Genomic DNA, 20,979 nt, shown 5'->3' on the forward strand with positions numbered 1-20,979 from the left:
CATACAAATTGGAAGAGGACTCACCTGTAAAAAATACTTATAGAAGTTTTTTTTTGTAGTGGCCAAGAATTGGAAGTTGAGGGAATGCCCATCATTTGGGAAATGATTGAACAAGTTGTGGTATATGAATGAGATGAAATAATATTATTCCATAATAAATGATGAGCAGGCAGACTTCAGAAAATCTGGAAAGACTCATATGAAATGATGCCAAGTGAAATAAGCAAAACTAGCAGAACACTGTACACAGGAACGTTGTGTGAGGATTAACTTTGACAGACTTAGCTCTTCTTAGAAATGCAAGAATCTAAGACAAATCCCAAAGACTCATGATGGAAAATGCTATTCACATGCAGAGAAAGAACTCTGGAGTCTGACTGCAGATGGAAGGATACTATTTGCTCTCTTTTTAATTATTTATTTTTGTTTGTTTCTTCTTTCTTGTGGTTTCTCCCATTGGTTCTAGTTCTTGTTTACGACATCACTACTATGAAAATATGCTAATATGAAGGTACATATAGAGCTTATATGAGCTTGCATGCCATCTTCGGGAGGGGGAGAGAAGGGAGGGAGAGAAAATTTAAAACCCAAATTTTATGGAAGTGAATGTTGAAAACAACAAAAAAATAAATTATAAAAATATGAATATGGCAACAAAAATAAAAGAAAGCAAGGAACACATGATAAATACCTGCACTTTCATGTATAATCTTTTTTTCTGTTGTGATATGTATATAGATATACTTAATTTATTTCATGATTGCTAAATTCAGGATTTCAAAAAATCTTTTATTTAAAGGAAAAGCCAAGTGCTCAGTGTCACTCAGGAATTTTATTATAGTTTCATATTGTGAACTTTGACAAACACTGACAAAGATGAATATTTCAATATCCAAAAGTTGTATCTGAAACTATTTTTTTTGATTAAATATAATTTGTTTCCTTTTACTGTATATTAGTTTCAATACTTTAGAAAGAAAATGGGCCTTGATATATAGATAGTTTAAAAACATGGAGAAGATTGAGAAGGGCTCTCCAGACAGGGGGAAACAGTCTAAGAACAGATTCATAGGTGGGAATGAGATTGGCATGTATGAAGGAGATAATGAGGTACACCTTTCTGCAGCACATAAACTTCAGAGTGGTCCTGAGAGATAACAAATCGTAGAGGTTCAAACACACAAAAGGGGAAGAAAAAATATGCAGGTGAATATTCAGAGCTTAACCCAAATACATATTCAAATTCCTTATGGGGAAAGAAGTAATGCAGAGAAGACCTGAAGGTAGCTAGGCAGGCTTGACATCTGGAGATAAAGATCCAAATTATTCCAAGAAGAGTTATTAAGTGACCCTCATTAGGGAGAGGGGGAGTGGGAATTGAATGACCTCAAGATGTATCTAAAGCAGATATCTCTGAATATATCCCCTATAGGAAATCCAAGAATACCAGCCATGAAATACCCAGAAGACAAATCCCCCTAGACACCACTGTTTCCTTAATTGGGACATAGGGCACCAGAGAATAGGGGACAAATAGAGAGACAGGGGAAAATTAATCCCTTCTTGCTCACAAAGAGCTATAGGGTTCAGATCCCACAGACTCCCAAGTGGAGTAAATATTGTAATTCTCTCTTACATCTCTGGGGTCAGTATGTACATAGCACCTGATGAATTGTCTCAAGCTAAGGAAATTCTTACAATAAGCTTACCCTACTCTGAATGGTACAGTGGATAAGATGCTGACAGTGTCAGAGGGAATTGTGTTCAACTCCTACCTTAAATACTTACAAGTTCTGGTGCCCTGGACAAATCATCTAGGCTCTCTGGGACTCAGCTTTTCATTTATAAAAGGAGTAGGTTGGACTTAATGATATCAAAGGTCCCTTCCACCTCTAAACTTATTATCTTATGATTCTCAATTCTTTTATAAATTACTTTATGACCAAGTGAGGAGAAGGTTAATGTTGCTGATACTTTATTCCCTATTTTATTTGTCAAATATTAAAATCTGCATGATCAAATGTCTAACCTGATCTGCATCTTCTCCTTGGAGCCTCAGTTTTTCACATGGTACAAGGATCCATGCTGGAAGTCTGGGCATGGAAGGAATGTACAGCTAGGTAAAGGGATTAATTCCCTTCTCCTCTTTGTTTCCCCAGCATTCTGATGGATTAATGCATTGCAGTCCAAACAAGACCAGAGGGACCAACCAAGTAGATGTCATTGCTGTGTCAGATGCACAAATAAGAGGTATGGATGGGCTATCCTGCATCAGTGTAATTGAGGATTTAGTGAGAGAGCACATGATAATTCACTGTTCTTCCTCAGGGTAAGGTCTCACACTTGCAAGGTCCAGGTCATTGCTATTGTTTGGTGGATAGTAGAAGGGATATTGTAGTTAGACATATTCTGGAAGTGTAAATCACACTTTTCTTTTGAAGGAGAATCCATTTTAAGAATGTCTAGAGAGTATGGTTTTGGAAGGAACTCTATGATGAATCAATGTATTAAGCAAAGAATTCAAATAATCTTGTCCTAATGTGTACTTTTTTCATGTGTTCATTAGATATAATCTCTGAACTGGAAGGTACTTAATTTATTCCAGTCACCAAATCCCACTCAGAAATCTCTCCACTGTATCCCTTATAGATGGCAATAATTAAGAAGAATAAGAATAGCCATTATTTGTACATTGTTTTAATGTTTTGAAGTGATTTATATTCAATGTCTCATTTAGGCTCTACCACCAGTCAGTGATATACGAACTAAAAATTATTATCTCTATGTTACAGATGGAGACACTGAGGTTGAGTTCTAATGACTCCCCGTGGGCACCTAGATAGTCAGTGTCAAAGGCAGATTAAAACCCATGTCTTCCTAACTCAAAGTCTAGTCACCTGGTTTTTTCCTCTTGGTCAGATGTCATAATAGATAGAACATTCAACTTGGAGTCAAGAAGACCTATGTATCAATCTTGCCTCAGGTGATAAATAATTGGTTACTGTGGCCCCAAAACTTAACATCTCTCATCCTACTTCACTCAGGGGGTTGATGCGAGGATCAAATGAGATAATGTATGAAAAAAACCTTGCACATCTTGAAGCACTATAAAGTGACATTATTATTACTAATTATCAATGTTATTGTTGTTACTTTGTCACATTACCTTTTCTCTGGTCTCTGTACATTAGCAGATCTGGGGAATATAGAGTGAAAGAGGGAGAGTGTTGGGAAATCAGTTTGGAAAGATAGGTTGGAGCCAGATTGTAAAGAGCTTTGAACACTAAAGGAGTTTGTTTTATTCTGGAGGCAATGGGGAATTATTGAAATTTTGTTACATTGTAGTCAGATCTGTACATAAAGAATATAAATTTGATAGTTATATGGAATATGAATGATAGAGTAGAGATACTTGAGACAGGAATTTCAATGATTTTTTATAGTCCATGAAAGATTTCATATGGACATGACCTAATGTAGTGGCCGTATATGTGAGTGAAAAGCTACAGAGAAACCAGAATAAGGGAGTTAATTCTTCCATTGCACTCTGTCCTCATCAGAAAATAACTAGAATACTGTGTCCAATTTTGAGAATCATATTTTAAGAAAGACATTTACGAAATCAAGTTTATGCAGGTGATGTGTCCATCAATATGGTAAGCAGACAGGCCATAGGAGAATTGATTGAGGAAACTGAGGAAGAAAAGATATGGCAATTATGATAGCTGTTTTTAAGAATCTGTAGAGCTGCCTCAGAAAGGAAGAATTTGATTTTTTTCAGCTTAGGCTTAGAGGGTTGAATAAAGAGCAATGAATAAAATTTTGATTTTTGCTTGATATAAGAGAAAAAATTTCTAAAAAAGTGTAACTGTTCATGAGTGAAATGAGGTGCCTTAGGAAGTAATGGATTACCCTTGGCTACAGGTCTTTAACTGTAGTCTGGATGTTTTAGAGGGGATTTTTCTGAGGTTCCTTCTGACTCAAAGTTTTATGAAAGAATTTGTGTCTCAGAAACAAGACTGTGGTGCATAGGACTTTCCATTCACCATATTTCACCATTTTTCACCACATTTCCCTCCATCTCATTCCGAATTTTATATAGTGAGTAATTTGAGAGGGAAACGGGATTTCATGAAAGACTTTCTGGATTTTAGCTTTCTCACCTATAAAAAAGAGGTTGAATTTAATGACCTCTAAATTTCTTTCCTATTGTAAAATTCTGAGTCTCTATTGAATACCACATGAAAATTCACCATTTGCCGCAATTAAAAGCTCATACAGTTCTGAACAGAAAAGCACTGAGTCACACAGACTGTGAAAGTGAGTGTCAGGGTTGAGATGACACTCATTTGAAGTATTCAAAGTCTATTGCTGTGAACATTTAATTTTTATTTATGAGAGTAGCACAAATAGCTTTGTGGGGAATAGCACTGTCAGACTTCATGCGTCATTATTCCCAGTCTCTCCGATCGGTAAATTCTATCATTCAATCCAATAAACTTGCCTACTATGTGCCAGTGCCACTGTGTTTTTGAAATGCTCTTTCCACTTTAGTGTGCAAGATTGATTTAGTCTCCCATTCCCAAAGGAGCTGTCTATCCAGATCCAAACTCCTTGTAGAAGAAAATAAATGGAATCTTCCGGTCAGAAAAAGTAACTGCAGGTCTAAGGGAGCAGATCAGGCACCTCAAGGAGATGAAAGATTTCAGAAACTAAATTAGTGACTAGGAGGTTAATTTTCATGTGTTGGAGAAGGGTAGGACAGAGCACAAGCATTTCTATAGCAGCTACTAAATGTCAGGCATTATATAATGTTTTACAAATCCTATGTCATTTGATCTTCACAACGACTCTGGGAGGTACTTGGTATTATTATCTCAATTTTAAAGATGAAGAAACTGAGGCAAAAAGAGGTTAAGTGGCTTTCCCAGTGCTCCTCAGCTACTTAGTGTCTGAGGCTGGATTTTCGCTCAGGTCTTCCTGACTCTAGGCTGAATGCTCCAGATTCTGGTCTACCTAGCTATAGGTGGGATAATGAGAATAAGTAAAATTAATAATATTTTCCTCTGTGTAGAAAAAGTACTTTGAAACCTCTGTGTATTTTACATATTATTTTTTCATAATCTGGAGAGATTAATCAATGTTATTAAGTTTCTTTTCTATCATTCTCTTCTTCCTACTTCTTCAATATTTCCATCTGTCAACTTATAGGTATCATAGACAATGAAGTTCTGTTTCATGTTGACATCCCCAGAGGGTCCCATAGTATCTCAGAATATAGCGAGTTATGTTTCTGGCTTCAAGTAACTAGGCTACAAAGGTAATTCTTATGCCTTCCTAGTGAATTATGGAAAAAAATGCTAATATTCTGCTCCAAATACTCCTGCTTACATGTCTCTACATGTCCATAAAGCACTTGGAATCATCAGTTCATTCAAGGCACATGGTTTCATTATATGGCCCCAAATAAGTCCTGCCCAGGTCAAACTCATTTTTCTTTCTACTGTCCCGCCCCCATCCCATGGCATAATACAGCTGAACAATATTGTGTTTTGTAGCCATAAATAGCCTTGGATTTGGGGAAGAAAACAGTCTATGCACAGAGCCACTGAGGTTGAAAGGATCAAGTTCAGGTAAGGAAACTATACTGATGAACAAAGTTTTATCTTTTCTGTTGATGATTATAAGATGGCAACAATCTTGAGAGATTTACATAAATTTATTGCTATATCAGAATTCCAGGGCCAGGAGGTCAGAATTATCTTAGTTAACCCTATGGTGATTCCATTCCTCAGTGGATTGATTGTGTTTCTATCATGAGCATTCAAAAATATGAATTTCAATTCTGTGCAAAGATTTGAACTTTATTTCATTGACAGTAAGGAGCTTTTGAGAGTATCTGTACTTGAGGAAGATAGCTGGAAAAACAGAATGAGGGGTAGATTCTTAGAGCAATGAGACTATAAGAGGCAGGAGGATTATTTAAGGGAGTTGGGGAGTTTTTAAGGTAGTTGGCAATGTACTGGGTTAGTGAGTGTTATAGTAGGGAAGAGGGGAAGGAAGTTAGATGATTTGTGGAGGGAGATCTGTTAGTACATGATGATTGTTTATATGACAATTTGAGGCAGACAAAAACTTTAGAGATAAGTCTGAAATATCAAACAGTGAATTTTGGTATAAATTACAGAAATGAGAAAGTCAGAAGAGAAAACAGCTTTTGAAGAAAACATTAAAAGTTTGATTTTGCACTTGTTGAGCATGATGTACCAGTGGATATATATTTGGGAACTGACATACTAGTGGAACTTTGAGGTTTCTATGTTAAGTTCAGAACAGAGTTCAGGAATAGGATTATTAAGTAGAGAATCATTTCTGTAAGGATTATACTAAAGGAAGTTATAAGACTGGGGAGATGTGTGGGAGATTGAGACATAACAGAAACAGAGAGATAGAGGCAGAGTGTGAGAGAAAAGGAAAGACAGAGATAAGAATGGAGATAGATAAATAGAGGAATAGAGGAGAAAGAGAGATAAAGACAGAGCAAGACAGAGAGACAGAGAGAGAGTGGGGTGGAGACAGAGACAGTCTAGACAGAGACAGAGAGGTGGCTAGCACCAAGCTTTGAAGAACACCAACATTAAGTTTTGGGATTGAGATGAAGAAACAATAAAGGAGGTAGAGAAGGAGCACTAAGAAAACTAGAGGATAAATAAGGAAAGTATAATGTCTTAGAAATCAAGAGAAAAATGTATCTAAAGATATCTCAGAATACATTATGGAAAGTTGAATTTGTGTAATGTGAATTTGTGTGTGTGTACTTATGACTCAGGAGGAGGAAGCCATGAGAACAGAATTCCAATTACTAGAAAAAAATGAAGATAATGACAAGATGTTGATCATGATAATGACAATAACACAGGGCGAAGGAGAAGGGGAGAAAGAAAGAGGGAAAAGTAGAGGGAGAGAAGGATTCTAAGGGAATACAGTCTGAGAGAGAGATAAGTTTATAATTGCAGTGTTTTTCAGGAGAAAAAAAATCTCTGGTTGGGGTCTCGAACTGTGGATAGACAATTATTGATTCAGTTTTATAGTTCTGCAGTGCAAAGAAGGACACTTAGACTTTCATCTTTCTAGGCAAAGGAGTTAGCAGATTTGTGTAGGGGGCGGGGGGGGGGGCGGGTTATAACTAGATAGCTGGCATTAGAAAGCCGCATCATTGTGTCCCGTTGGCCAGTTTGAGAAGAAAAGTATTCTTCCATTCTGGAAGTGCTGAGGAAGTGTGGCTAGAAATGAATAGGTCCTCACATGAAAAGTGACTGGAGAGAAGTATAGACTGTTCTTGCTTTACACACACACTCAAATTCACATTACACAAATTCAACTTTTCATAATGAATTCTGAGATATCTGTATTCCTCCCCAATTTTTTTCTCTTTCTTTGTCTTTGTCTGTCTCCCTCTGTCTGTCTGTCTGTCTCTCTCTTTTTCCTCCAGCCCCTCAGGTTAGTGCTCCCTTGTCTCCTTCACAACCCTACTAAAAATCCTGAACACAAAGAAAGAAACAAACTAAAGTCCTCCAAGTAAAAGCAGAAGAATAGAAATAGAGGGACTTCCATCTATGTGGCCTTATTGGGATTGTGGGTTGAGACCTCCAATGGCCAAAGAGGAAACCATGCCCTGCTCTACCCACCTGCCCATGTGTCCACCCCTGCTATAGATGTTCTGTCAGTCTGCATAGATGGTCCAGTGGATAAGAACACCAGTGCAGGAGTCAGGAGGACCTGAGTTCAAATGTTACCTCAGACGCTTGACACTCACTAGCTGTATGACCTTGGGCAAGTCACTTAACCCCAATTGCCTCATCTTGAGTCATCTTCAATCATCCTGATGAATGTCTGGTCGCTGGATTCAGATGGTTCTGGAGGAGAAGTGAAGCTGGTGACCTGCACAGCCCTCCCTCAGTCAAAACAAAGTCAAGTGCAAGACATGTCATTATTTCTCTGACGGCATGGCCTTCTTTGGCAATGAAGGAAGAACACACTTCAGTGCCACATGTTTATCCTCAGCCTCCATGTTCTACCCATTCTCTACTGGTTAGCATGCCTCTGCCTTGGACGGGTGTTTTTCCTCTCAGTCCTGGTCATGTCCCCTTGTGGCTGGTCCCAGCCCCCATGTTTCTCCCCTTGTTTTTGATTCTTTGTTATTACACTATATGTGTGCTTGAATGCTGGGCTGGTCTGTACTCTCCACAGGTGCATAAATATTTCCTGCATCCATTCCTTCCCAACATGGGCAAATTCAAACTAAGTAAAAACTCCCTTACATAAAGGCCAGCAGAAAGGTTCACTTATGTTAAAAAAACAAACAAACAAACAAAAAACCCAAAAAACTGTCAGTGGTCCCACCTATATGAAACTGACAGCCAATAGAAATGAGTGATTAGACTTGCTCAACTACTCAGTGCCTCTCTTCAGATTCTGTTTCATTATTATACAACTTTAAGGTTTACAACCGATTATTGTTAGAAGTCTATGAGACTGTTGCCGTGTTTTATGAGTTTTTCACACCTGCCCTCAATCCTCTCATTTATAGCCTGAGGAATAAAGAGGTGAAAATGGCCATGAGAAAACTTTTGGAGAAACATATATAAGTCTATATAACATTTCCCATATTTGCTACATGAGGAACTGAAGCACAGAGTGCCAAGTGACTTGTTCAGCTATATAGCTAGTAAATCTTGTTTCCTAATTCTAAATTCAATGCTCTTTCCATTATACATATTGCTTCTCTTTAACCTTAGAAGAGAAAGATATTAGCCTATGAAGGAAAAAGTTTATTTCATTCTCTAAAACTAGAGGGTGGTTATTGATATGTTCCAAGGGATAAGAGAGGAAATTTGAGTTCTCATTAGATGGTCCTGATCTCAATGAAGTAAGGCACCGGATGATATTTGGTGAATGTAGAGAATAGGGGCAGGTTGAGTGGCCAGGATTTACAGAGAGAAAACAAGTCATTATTAGCTGTTTTACTATTTCAGAGTCACAACTTTCTGAGACTCAATATCCTTGATATCAAAAAGCTGGGATAGTAGTCTATAAATATCCTGTTGGCTTCACATTGTTGCAATGAAAATGATGGGGGATAATGAACATAAAGTGATTAGTAATCACAAAGGGTTACCTACATTTGACCCAATAGTATATATTTTCTTTCAGTAGTCCCAAGTAGAGTAAAATAGGAATATGAAATGCTTTATAGCCAAACTTTCCATGTTTTTCAATAGACCCATAAACATGATGGAGAACAGCAACCTCACTTCAGTGACTGAGTTCATCCTTCTTGGCCTCTCCAGTCGACCTGAGCTCCAGGTCTACCTTTTCCTGCTCTTCCTCATCCTGTATCTGATGATCTTGCTGGGAAACCTGCTCATTATATTGCTGATATTAAGAGATTCACGCCTCCACACACCTATGTACTTCTTCCTCATTAATTTATCCAGTATAGAAGTCTGTTACACATCCTGTGTGTTTCCACAGATGCTGGCACACTTCTTGGCAGAGAGAAAGTCCATCTCCTACTCTTGCTGTCTCATACAGGTCTACACATCCCTCTCCTTTGGTATTGCAGTGTGCTATATCCTTTCAGTGATGGCCTATGACCGCTATGTTGCTATTCGAGACCCCTTAAGGTACTCAGTCACAATGAACTGGGTAATTTGTGCTAGGCTGGCTGCTGGGTCATGGCTGGGTGGCTTTATGTTATCCACAGTGGATACAGTTGCCACATTCCAGCTATCATTCTGCCATAATAATGTTGTCAATCATTTTGCGTGTGAAATGCCTGCTCTACTGCATCTTTCTTGTACTGACACAAGCCAGGCAGAATTGGTCATGCATGTCCTCTGTATCTTTACCCTCTTGTCCCCTATCACATTCATCATCCTTTCCTATGCACATATCATCATTGCTGTCCTGAGAATTCGCTCTGCCCAGGGACGAAGAAAAGCTTTCTCTACTTGCTCTTCTCACCTTCTGGTTGTCACCTTATATTTTGGGACTTTAATGTCTCTTTACTTAAAGCCTAAGTCTCTATCCTCTCTCGAATACAATAAAATTGTTGCTGTGTTTTACGAGTTTTCCACACCTGCCCTCAACCCTATCATTTATAGCCTGAGGAATAAAGAGGTGAAAATGGCCCTGAGAAAACTTTTGGGGAAACCTGAAAATACTTAATTCTACTTATCTCATCCATGAGTCTATGTGAGGAAAATGGGCCCAAAGAGTCTTCTTCTTTTTCTTACACAAATTTCATTTGAAAAATTAAAAAAACAGATTTTAATTTTTTTCCAGCTCCTAGTTTTTTTTCATAGTTCAATGATTTTCTTATCTTCAGTTTTATTAATCTTTCCTTTGATTTTCAGGATTTCTAATTTGGTATTTAATTGGGGATATTTAAGTTGCCCTTTTTTTAATTATTTAGTTGCATTCTCAATTGATTGATCTATTCTTTATTTTATTGACATAAATATTTAGATACATAAGATTTCTCCTAAGTACTGCTTTGGTTACATCCCATAAATTTGGTATGTTTCTTTATTATTGTCATTCTCTTTAGTGACCTTATCAATTATTTCTATCATTTGTTCTTTTACTCACTCATAATTTAGGATTAGATTATTTAGTTTCCAATTAATTTTAATCTGTTTCCACAGCCCTTTATTGAATGTAATTTTTATTGCATTATAATCTCCAAAGTATGTGTTTAATAGTTCTTTTTATCTTCATTTGGTTGTGACATTTTTATGCCCTAAAATATGGTCAATTTTTGTGTAGGAACTATGTACCACTGACAAAAAGTCACATTTCTTTACTTTTTCATTCTGTTTTCTCCAGCATTCTATTGTGTCTAACTTTTCTAAAATTCTATTCATCTCCTTAATTTCTTTCTTGTTTACTTTTTGGTTGGAGTTTTTTAGTTCTGAGAAAGGAAGTTGAGGTCTTCTGCCAATACAGTATTATTATTTCCTCATGCAACTCATTTAACTTTTCCTTTAAGAATTTGGATGCTAGGCATTTCAGTGCATATATATTTAGTCTTGACATTACTTTGTTTTTTATGGTATCTTTTAGCAAAATGTAGTTTTCCTATTTATTTCATTTAATTAGATCTATTTTGTCTTTTGTTTTATCTGAGATCACATCTGCTTTTTGTTGTGGAGTCATTTCAGATGTTTTTGACTGTGTCCACATTTTGGGTTTTTTTTGGCAAAGATCCTGGAGTAGTTTTCCATTTCCTTATCTAACTCATTTTACGGATGAGGAGTGGAAGCAAATAGGGTCAAGTGACTTGATCAAGCTCACACAACTGGTAAGTGTCTGAGGACAGATTTGAACTCAGGTCCTCCTGACTCCAGACCTGGTGCTCTATCTATCCACTGCACCACTTAGCTGTCCCTTCTGATTGCCAGTTCTGCTTTTTTTTTTTTTTTTACATCAGCTGAATCATAATAGATTTTGCTTTTCATCTTTGTCTTTATTTGATATGTATCTCTTTGTTCCAAGTATGTTTCTTTTAAACAATATATTATCAGATTCTTGTTTTTAATCCACTCTGTTGGCTGCTTCCTTTTTCTGTGAATACATTCCATTCGCAATAGGTTATGATTACTAACTGTATTTCCCTCTTCCCCATTCCTCCATTTATCCATTTCTCTCCTTCCTTCTACCCTGTTCCCCTCAAAGGTCTATTTTGCTTCTGAAGACCCCCATTTCCAATCTGTTTTCCCTTCTATGATCCACTCCCCTATTATCCCCCTTCCCTCCTTCTTCCTAGTAAGAAAATATAACTTTCTATACACTGATAAGTGTGTATGTTTTTCTTTCTCTCACCCAACTCTGTTGAGAGCAAGGCTCAAGTTAGTTGCCACTGTCTATATCTTTCCATCACTGTAAAAGCTCTTCTGCTAGTGCCTCTTTCATATGAGATAACTTAGCCCATACTCCTTGTCCTTTCCCACTTCTCTCAGTGCATCCCTCTTTCTCATCCCTTCATTTTCTTTCTTTTAAATCATGCCATCATAATAAATTCATAGCTTTTCTTTTGTTTATGTATACTACTTCTAATTGCCCTAATAATGATAAAAGTCTTACAAGTTACAAGTAGTATCATCTACCCATGGAGGGATGTAAATAGTTTCACCTTATTGAATCCCTTATAGTTTCTTTACTGTTTATTTTTTGTGCTTTTATTGAGTCTTGTATTTGAAAGTCAAATTGTCTATTCAGTTCTGGTCTTTTTTTTAATCAGGAAAGCTTTAAAGTCCTCTACTTCATTAAGTTGTTTTTCATCCTAAGAATTATACCCAATTTTGCAGGGTAGGTGATTCTTTATTGTGATTCTATTTCCTTTGATCTACAGAACATCATATTCCAAATCATCACGAGAAGCTACTAAATCTTGTATAACACAAGATCTAACAGTGGCTTCATATTTAAATTGTTTTCCTTCTGGCTGCTTGCAATATTTTCTTATTGACCTGGGAGCTTTGGAAACTGGTTATGACACTTCTGAGAGTTTTCATTTTGGAGGTGTAGATTTTTAAGATTTCTACTTTATTCTTCCATTCAAGAATATCAGGGCAGGCTTCCTTGAAATTCCTTGGAAAATGATATCTACTTTCTTTCTCATGTTGGTTAAATTTGTTTCATTTATACAATTTTATAAATTTGATGTAATAAAAATTATCCATTTTATTTTTCATACTGCTCTCTATCTCTAGTTCATTCATAAATTATTAAGTTATCCATAAACCTCATGGGTAATATATTCAATGTTCTTCAAATTTTCTTGTATTATCTCTCTTTATATATGTTATGTATCCATTTTGACCTTATCTTGGAAAACAGAATATGATATTAGTCTATGCTCAATTTTTTACTAGACAACTTAAAATTTTTCCCAATTAATGAATTCTTATCCCCAAACCTGAAGTCCTTAAACTTGTCAGTATAAGGTTGCTATATTCATTTACTGCTGTAAATCATATGTTTACTCTGTTCCACTGACCTATCTTTCTGTTTCTTTATAGTACCAGATAGCTGTGATAATTACTGCCTGATAATGCAGTTTAAAGATTTAGTACTTATAAATTTCCTTCCTTTACATTTTTGGGGGACACTAATTCACTGTTAGTGGAACTATGAACTGATCCAACCATTTTGGAGATGAATTTCAAATTATGCCCAAATAGTTATTAAACTGCCTGCATCCTTTGAACCAGAAGTACTGCTACGAGGTCTATTTCCAAAGATTATTAGGGAAAAAATAAAAGGGCTTATATGTTCTAAAATATTTGCAGCAGCTTTCTATATGGTGGCAAAGAACTGGAAACCGTGTGAATGACTATTAGAAAATCTTCCTCTGTGTTAATCTCTCAGAAAGGAATGAAGTTCAGAAAATTCGTGACAGCCTTGACAAAAGCTGATGCTGCCATTAAACTTCTCAGCATTCAAAATGAAAAGGATGATTAAAATGTTAATAGGTAATTGAAATGCAAGGTTAGTCATAAAAAGGTAAGATAATAACACTTATCTTCTTTTGGAGAGTTCAAGTCATCAAATCCAAATGCAGTGTTTCTGAGAGTCCCAAAAGAACTGGAAAAAAGTGTTTTCTCTTTTTGAAAAATCTATGTGGAATGGCAGACTATAAGACTGGAAAGATGCAAATGATGGTCTGACTTTCAAAGTTAAGAATGGCATCTTTAAAATAAATTATGCTAGAATTTGTTATAGAAGTGGATTGTCAGAATTTTGAGAAGAAAATGGCAATCATCAGGAACTAACATGCATTAATCAAGAGTAAATTATGCCCAGACCAACCTTATTTCTACTGTTTTCAAGATTTTTAGAATAATAGATACAACCTTGAGTCATAGTATGCCTTTATCTTTCCAGTCTTCTTACACACTCTGACATATATTTCAATTCACAGACATTCAGCTCCTTGTTGTTCCACAAACAGGATATTATTGATTGGATGCTATTGACTCTAGATATTTTCTCTGGCTATCCCCTTTACCTGGAATTCTCCGTCTTTGTCTCTGCCTACTGACTTCCCTGGATTCCTTTAAGCTCTAACTAAAATCTCATCTTTTGTAGGAAGATTTTTCCAACCATTCTTAATTATAATGCCTTCTCTCTGTTAATTATTTTCTATTTATCTTTTTCAAAAATTTATTTTATTTTAAATTTGTGGAATAAAGCAATCATTTTCATAACAGTATAATAAAAAGATGATTGCACATGAAATTGAAAATCTATTATGTACAATTTGCTTTCCTTTAAATATACAGCAAAGTTAGTATGCAAATTTCTTTTCTTCTTCCCTCCTCCCATAGAGATATCCACTATTGACACAAATAGGTAAATATATGTAAAATCATTCTATAAATATTTCTATTCATCCACGATTTCTCTGGTTGTAGATAGTGTTTTTATTCATATGTCCTTTATAGCTAATCTTGACATTTATAATCGTGAAAGTAATTTATTTGTTCAATGTCGTTCTTAAAATAATATTGCTGTTACCATATATATGTTCTTTTGGTTCTGCTCATTTTGCTTTTCATTATTCCATTCAAGTCTTTCCATGTTTTCTTAAGATAATTGAGCTCATCATTTCTTATAGGATAGTAGTATTCCACAACAATCATGTACCGTAACTTGTTCAGCCATTCCCCAATTGATGGGCATCCCAGCAATTTCCAGTTCTTTGCCACCACAAAATAGCTGTTATAAACATTTTAGAATATAGAGGTTCTTTCCCTTTTCCCCTACTTTGGAAATCAGCTTTGGAAATAGACCTAGAGGTGGTGGTACTGGATCAAAGGGTATAGGTAGTTTAATAACTCTTTGAGCATAATTCCAGATTGCTCTCTAAAATGGTTGGATCAGATTTGAGGTTTTCTTGGAAAAAATAATGGAGTGGTTTGTCATTTCCTTCTCCAGCTCATTTTGCAGATGAAGTACAGGGTTCCTCAAATAGGGTTAAGTGACTTGACCAAGGTAACACAGCTTGCATCTAGGGTTAGAATTTGTGTTCATGGGGATGAGTTTTTCTAGACTCCAGGCCTGGCACTCTGTCCATGTTGACACCTGAATGCCCAACTATTACTGAAACCTGGTTTCCCCTGATATTACAGCCTCCTTGGCCAACTTTGCCAGTCTTTGCTGTACCTTCACTCATTTCCCTCAGCTCACTGGTTGAGGTGGAGTTGGAATACCTCGGGCTCCCCATTGACATTTCCAGATTCATAATGGAGTTTCATACTGAAGTACCTGTGAGATAACTTTTTTGAGGATCCTGGGATTATTCATATCAATCAAAGTAAGGGAAATAGACAATCTCCAAAGGTGCCATCCTCTCTCATGGAGAAAAACAAGTTCAAGTTGAAGAAGGAACACCAGAGGCAGTAAGGTCCTCCAGATGCTCTTCTGGATCAATTGATTTTATGCCAATTGCCTTTAAGAAATGGCTTCAAGCTTCTCTCTAAAACTGAAGTCCATCTTTTAAACAATACCCTTCCCTAGGTATTGTACGGCCAGCTGTGAGTCATAAGGCTTCCAAAGAATTAAGCTTGAAGATCATTTAGAGGGTAATGAAAGTGTATTTTAGGAGGAACATGAGTAAACTAGCCTTTTTAAAATAAGGAATTATCCAGAATAAATAGGTAAAAGACATTATCAAAGAAATAGATGATTAAATGAGAAGAGAGAACGAAGACTGAACACATAAGCAAAAGCTCCAATGATATCCTCAGAATGTGAAAAGAATACAAAGAAACCCCCTGCTGGAAACTAATGGAAGACCATGTGAGTTACCAGGGAAAAGAAGGCATGAATATTCAGTGATCTCAAATATTGGAGAGAATGTTCATATAGAAAGAGGGTAAAATTTATTGAAGAACTGTTTAAATATATATGTGTCTTTGCATATGTGTGTATGTATATATGCATGCACATAGGGAATTTAGGTGGCACAATGGATGGGGTTTCCAGCTTGGAGTTGGGAGGACTCACCTTCCTGAGCTCGAGTTTGACCACAGACACTTATGTTTCAGGGTCTACAAAACATCGGATTTCATGACTTTCCATAATAAATATAAAGTAGACATATGACATGAACATTTAAAATACCATAAACCATTTAGAGCAGTACCAGAACTCTAATTCTTGAAACATTTGTTTAGTATCCCTACCTACATCATTTTTCACATTCACTTAGCAGCAGCACAAACTAATTTGCATGTTTTTACTTGAGGTACAAATTGAAGTCACTCCTCCCCATCCTCTTGCACAATAGCATCTCTAGCACCTCCACCCCACAATTGGCAGATGCTGATTTGGCTGAGCTGCATGAAGTTAATCTGGAGAACGAAAGGAGGTATTTAAATTAAAAATAAGGTTTGTTTCTAGGTAGGTGTCCCTGGGCTCTGGACTTTGTCCAGAACACATCTTTTCTGTCTCGTCATCAAAAGCAGTAGATGCTGACAATTCCACCAAGAAGGAAAGGAGAAAAATAGATGGAAAATTGAAAAAGGTAGCCACTGAAGGATGCTGTGTATCAGGCCTGAAAGTATGAGAACAGAAATTCAGCTGAGGCCAGCCCTGAAACTGCTTTCTTATACTACTATAAGAGGTAAAAAGACCCAGTTTAAAACATCCTACATCATCCATTTCAAGAAGACTGAGGAAGCCTTGAAACCCAAGCTTGGATGTCAGTAGCAAAGGGGCAGTGTCTAGTAAGTAAGGGATGGGGAAATACTAAATAAAGCTGAAAGATCAAAGATTAATTAAAAAAAAAACAAACCTTAGAACACAAAAAGATGAAGGAACAGAGGAGATTCAAAACCAGAATGAATGATGATTAAATTCTCAAATAAATTGCAAAGCTCTCTTAACAAATACTACAATTCAAAGGAAAGTGAATCAATACCTTATGAAATATAGAATCCTTTGACCTCACAAGAGAATACTTCTGAACGGTTTGAAAAAGAAATTAAATTCATAAAAGAAGAAACTGGAGATAAATGTGATTTAGAATGGAGAGCTCATAATGCAGAATTATGAAAGCTCAGTCATGATGTTAGATAATAAATTGGATTGAGACTATGTCTAAAGAAGTGAGAGAGATGAACATTATTAAGAACACAAAAATATTGAAATGGGGGTAAATCTGGCAGGAGAGAAAAAAGTAACAATATTAAAAGAACATATTATATAAGCCAAAATGACTATTTATGAACATAGAATGCTCAGAGCGAATTGTAATGAATTTCCTTGGGAAAACATGAAAATTAAAAAGTTTGAATATCTTAAAGTCAAATATTTTACAAGAAAATTGCGCAAAGCTTCTGAATACAAATGACAATGGAACAAGGTAAAAGATGAATGTTCAACAAAAAGAAAATCAATGAAGGTATTCCTGCATAAAGAATAACAGATAACAGAATATTTAACTTGGAAACACCCCAAACAACAGATTGCAGAAAGTTATAATAAATAAGTGGAACTATTAAAAATTATAAGTCAAGTCATAATTAACAAGATTCACTAAACATTATGTGCCAGACACTATACTAAGCATTATGTTCATCCTTCATTTTCAAAGAAGACATGACATTAGAGAAATGATGACGTGACTTGCACTTGACTTTGTTTTGAGTGAGGGAGGGCTGTGCAAGGTCACCAGCCTCACTTCCCCTCCTGGGTCATCTGAATCCAGTGACCAGGTATTCATCAGGGTGACTAGAGAAGGCCCAGCATGCACTGGGAGACCTTGGTCTATTGAGGTTCTTACTTAGAGTGAGGAAATGCCCATTCATTGAATAGGTATCTTTAAGAAGTAAGCAGGGAATAGTCCCTTTAATGAGAAAAAGAAAGAAAAAAATAAGTAAATAGAGCTGGGAAGGAAAGAGTGACAGTTATTACTGATAATCATTCTGAAGCCAGGAGTGTCCAGAAAAGAGCCCTCAAGTGGAGTTTGGGCAGGAACCTATTGTTGTGCAATGTGTGGGCTTCAGAGTGCACTGGGTTTAAGGTTTTAGCAAAGATAAGGAAGGAAGGAAGGAAGGAAGGAAGGAAGGAAGGAAGGAAGGAAGGAAGGAAGGAAGGAAGGAAGGAAGGAAGGAAGGAAGGAAGGAAGGAAAGAATAGTGCAATTTATCCATAAAGTCATCCACTATGCTTAAATTAAATTTATCAAACTCCAAATCAAATGGGTGTCCTCTGGCCATTCAAATTTACCTTCCTTTGAAAAGGAGAAGAAGGGTGGGAGACAGAAGGGAGCAGATGAGCTGAGTTACCCAGCAGGACAGTTTAGGCTACTCACAGGTCTGTGTTTGTCCTTCAATTTTGAAGAAGACTATGACATCAGAGAAATTTTGACAGAACTTACACTTGACTTTGTTTGGAGTGAGGGAGGATTGTGCAAGGTCACGGGTCTCATTTCCCTTCCTGGGGCATTTGGAACCAGTGACCAGATATTCATAAGGATGACGGGAGAAGGCCCAGGATATACAGGGAGACCTTGGGCTATTCAGGTAACACCTTCCTTCAGGGAGCTCCCATTGTAACAGGTGAGAAAACATATAAATAACTATATACATGTAAGATGAATACAAAATAAATTGAGGGTAATATTGGAAGGAAAGCACTTGTATTTAAGAGAGAAAAGTAAAGCTTCTTAAAAATGAAGGGTTTTTAAATGATACTTGAGTAAATCCAAGGAAAACGGGAAATGAAGACAAGGAGAACATTGTGCATTTGGAGAGTAGCTAATAAAAACACATGTCATTGTGAGTGTGTATTGTATACCAGATCAGTGTCTCAGGATTGTAGAGCATATGTAGGGGAGTAAGATATAAGAAAACTGGAAAGGTAAAAAGGTGATATATTTCAAAGGTCCTCAAAATTCAAAGTCATTGACTTCTGGAGACCCAGTCTATAATTTTGAGTGTTCATTTGGGGAGAGGTGCCTGGTAGTTAGGGAACTGAGACATCATTTAGAGATCCTTTATAATTTGGAGGCCCTGTTAGAGAGTTTCTTCACTTGAGACTTTTCATTATTAAGTTATTCATTTTTCAAAAGCTCCTTAGGTAAAAATAACACTTTTCTTTTAGGGTATACCTTTGAGTCAACCAGTTCATTTGAGATAACTTTTGTTTGTTTGAATGCTTATGTACAAATAAACAGATTTTTATTATTCTTTCCATTTGTTCAAGAACACCAAACTATTAGACACTTATTGCAGTGAGTATAAGCAAGCAGTATGGGCTTTGTTGTCCCTGTGATATTGCTACCTAGCAGTTTGACTACAGCATACCATCATAGCTCAGCTATGTTCTTTCCTTTCTTTAAATTTTTAAGCAGACACAGAATACTTGATTTACTAAGATCCTTACAGAATGTAGGTCTGTATGATAAGTTTTGCTTACTGCCCTAGTAAGCCTGTTAACCAACTCTGTGTATACAGCCATTTTGGGGGACCCTTACATGTGGATGAGATTTTCCTGACTCTTTTTTTCTTTCCTTTTGGACTTTTCCAATCTGTCTTATTGAGGAATGAGTTTGAAATTCCATTCAAATTATGTTCGTGGTAGAGTTCATTGTTTTATTGACAAATGGAGCATACTGAAATGGGGGCTCTTAAACAACAGTTCAAGAAATCCCATCTTCTCAGGGTTAGCCCTAGAATATTAAGGAGGTTGTAGTCAAAGTTAACTGACTATATAATTCATGCAAGTACCTGTTGGGTGAGTGAGCAAAGAAAGGACTCATGCTATGTCTACTAAAATAAAATATAATAATAACAAATTATAAAAATAAAATAATAAAATAAAATATAAAATTTCCCAAGTAACAGAACTCCAAACAAAGAAAAGAAAAGGAAATTGAAACTAGCTTGAAAGAGATTACAAAAATAAAACTTTTTTAGATGGATTTACTCAAATATTTGAATAGCAGATATCTACATAAAAATTATTCTTAAAAATTGAGGAAGAAATCACTAACAAAATCTTTTGATGAAATATAGTTCTTATACCTAAACAATGGGAAGATAAAACTAAGTAAGAGAACTAGAAGCCATTATCATAAGGGAATATGAATTCATTTTTAAAAGAAAAATCCTGGCAAAAAGAATAGAGCAATTTATCCATAAAGTCATCAACTACGTCTAAATTAAATTTATGAAAGAAACAAAGATGCTTCTATAAGGAAACTTTAACATCATATTAAGACCCCAAACAACCAATATCACATGATTATATCAACAGATGCAATTAAAACTTTGACAAAGTACATTTGTCCATGCAAAAATCTTTCAAAGCATGTGTATAGACATACACACACACACACACACACGGATATACATATATATATATATCTTTATGTATATGTATAGAAAAGATGTTCTCTTGACATGATAAAAATATCTATCTTAATTTAAAAGCTAGTATTGTGTACAATGCAGAAATACTGTGTACAATGCAGTTTTCCCAAGGAAAAAAAAAGAAAGACACATATTCTCTTTCCCTTGCATTATTTCACATAGTTCTAGAAATGCTAGCACTAGCAATAATGGAAGGTAAAGAAACACAAGCAAAAGCGAGAAGACTATCTTTTTGCTCAAAACATTATATTTTACTTTAAAAAATTGCACAAGATTGACACAGAAATCAATGGAAATAATACCTTCAACAGAATTGCAGGATAGAAAATACAATCATAAATCAACAATATTTCTGTATAGTAATGACAAAATTCAGAAGCAAATAATAGAATTAGATAAGTATTTATTAAGTATCTACTATGTGGCAGGAACAATGAGAAGTTCTTTGTAAATATCTCAACTGATTCTCACAACAACCCTGGGATGTAGGTGCAATTATTATCTCCTTTATACTGTTCAGAAAATTGAGGCAG

General features: G+C 35.9%; 1 protein-coding gene across 1 annotated transcript; it reads left to right on the forward strand.

Moving 5' to 3' along the window:
• Nucleotides 1-9,291: 9,291 nt before the first annotated feature.
• On the forward strand, nt 9,292-10,230 carry LOC140519705 (olfactory receptor 5M5-like). The gene has a single exon (XM_072633013.1). It carries the CDS (start codon nt 9,292-9,294, stop codon nt 10,228-10,230), a length of 939 nt encoding a protein of 312 aa, XP_072489114.1.
• Nucleotides 10,231-20,979: the final 10,749 nt, after the last annotated feature.

Source organism: Notamacropus eugenii, chromosome 1, assembly GCF_028372415.1.
Source record: "Notamacropus eugenii isolate mMacEug1 chromosome 1, mMacEug1.pri_v2, whole genome shotgun sequence".
Lineage (NCBI taxonomy): Eukaryota > Metazoa > Chordata > Mammalia > Diprotodontia > Macropodidae > Notamacropus > Notamacropus eugenii.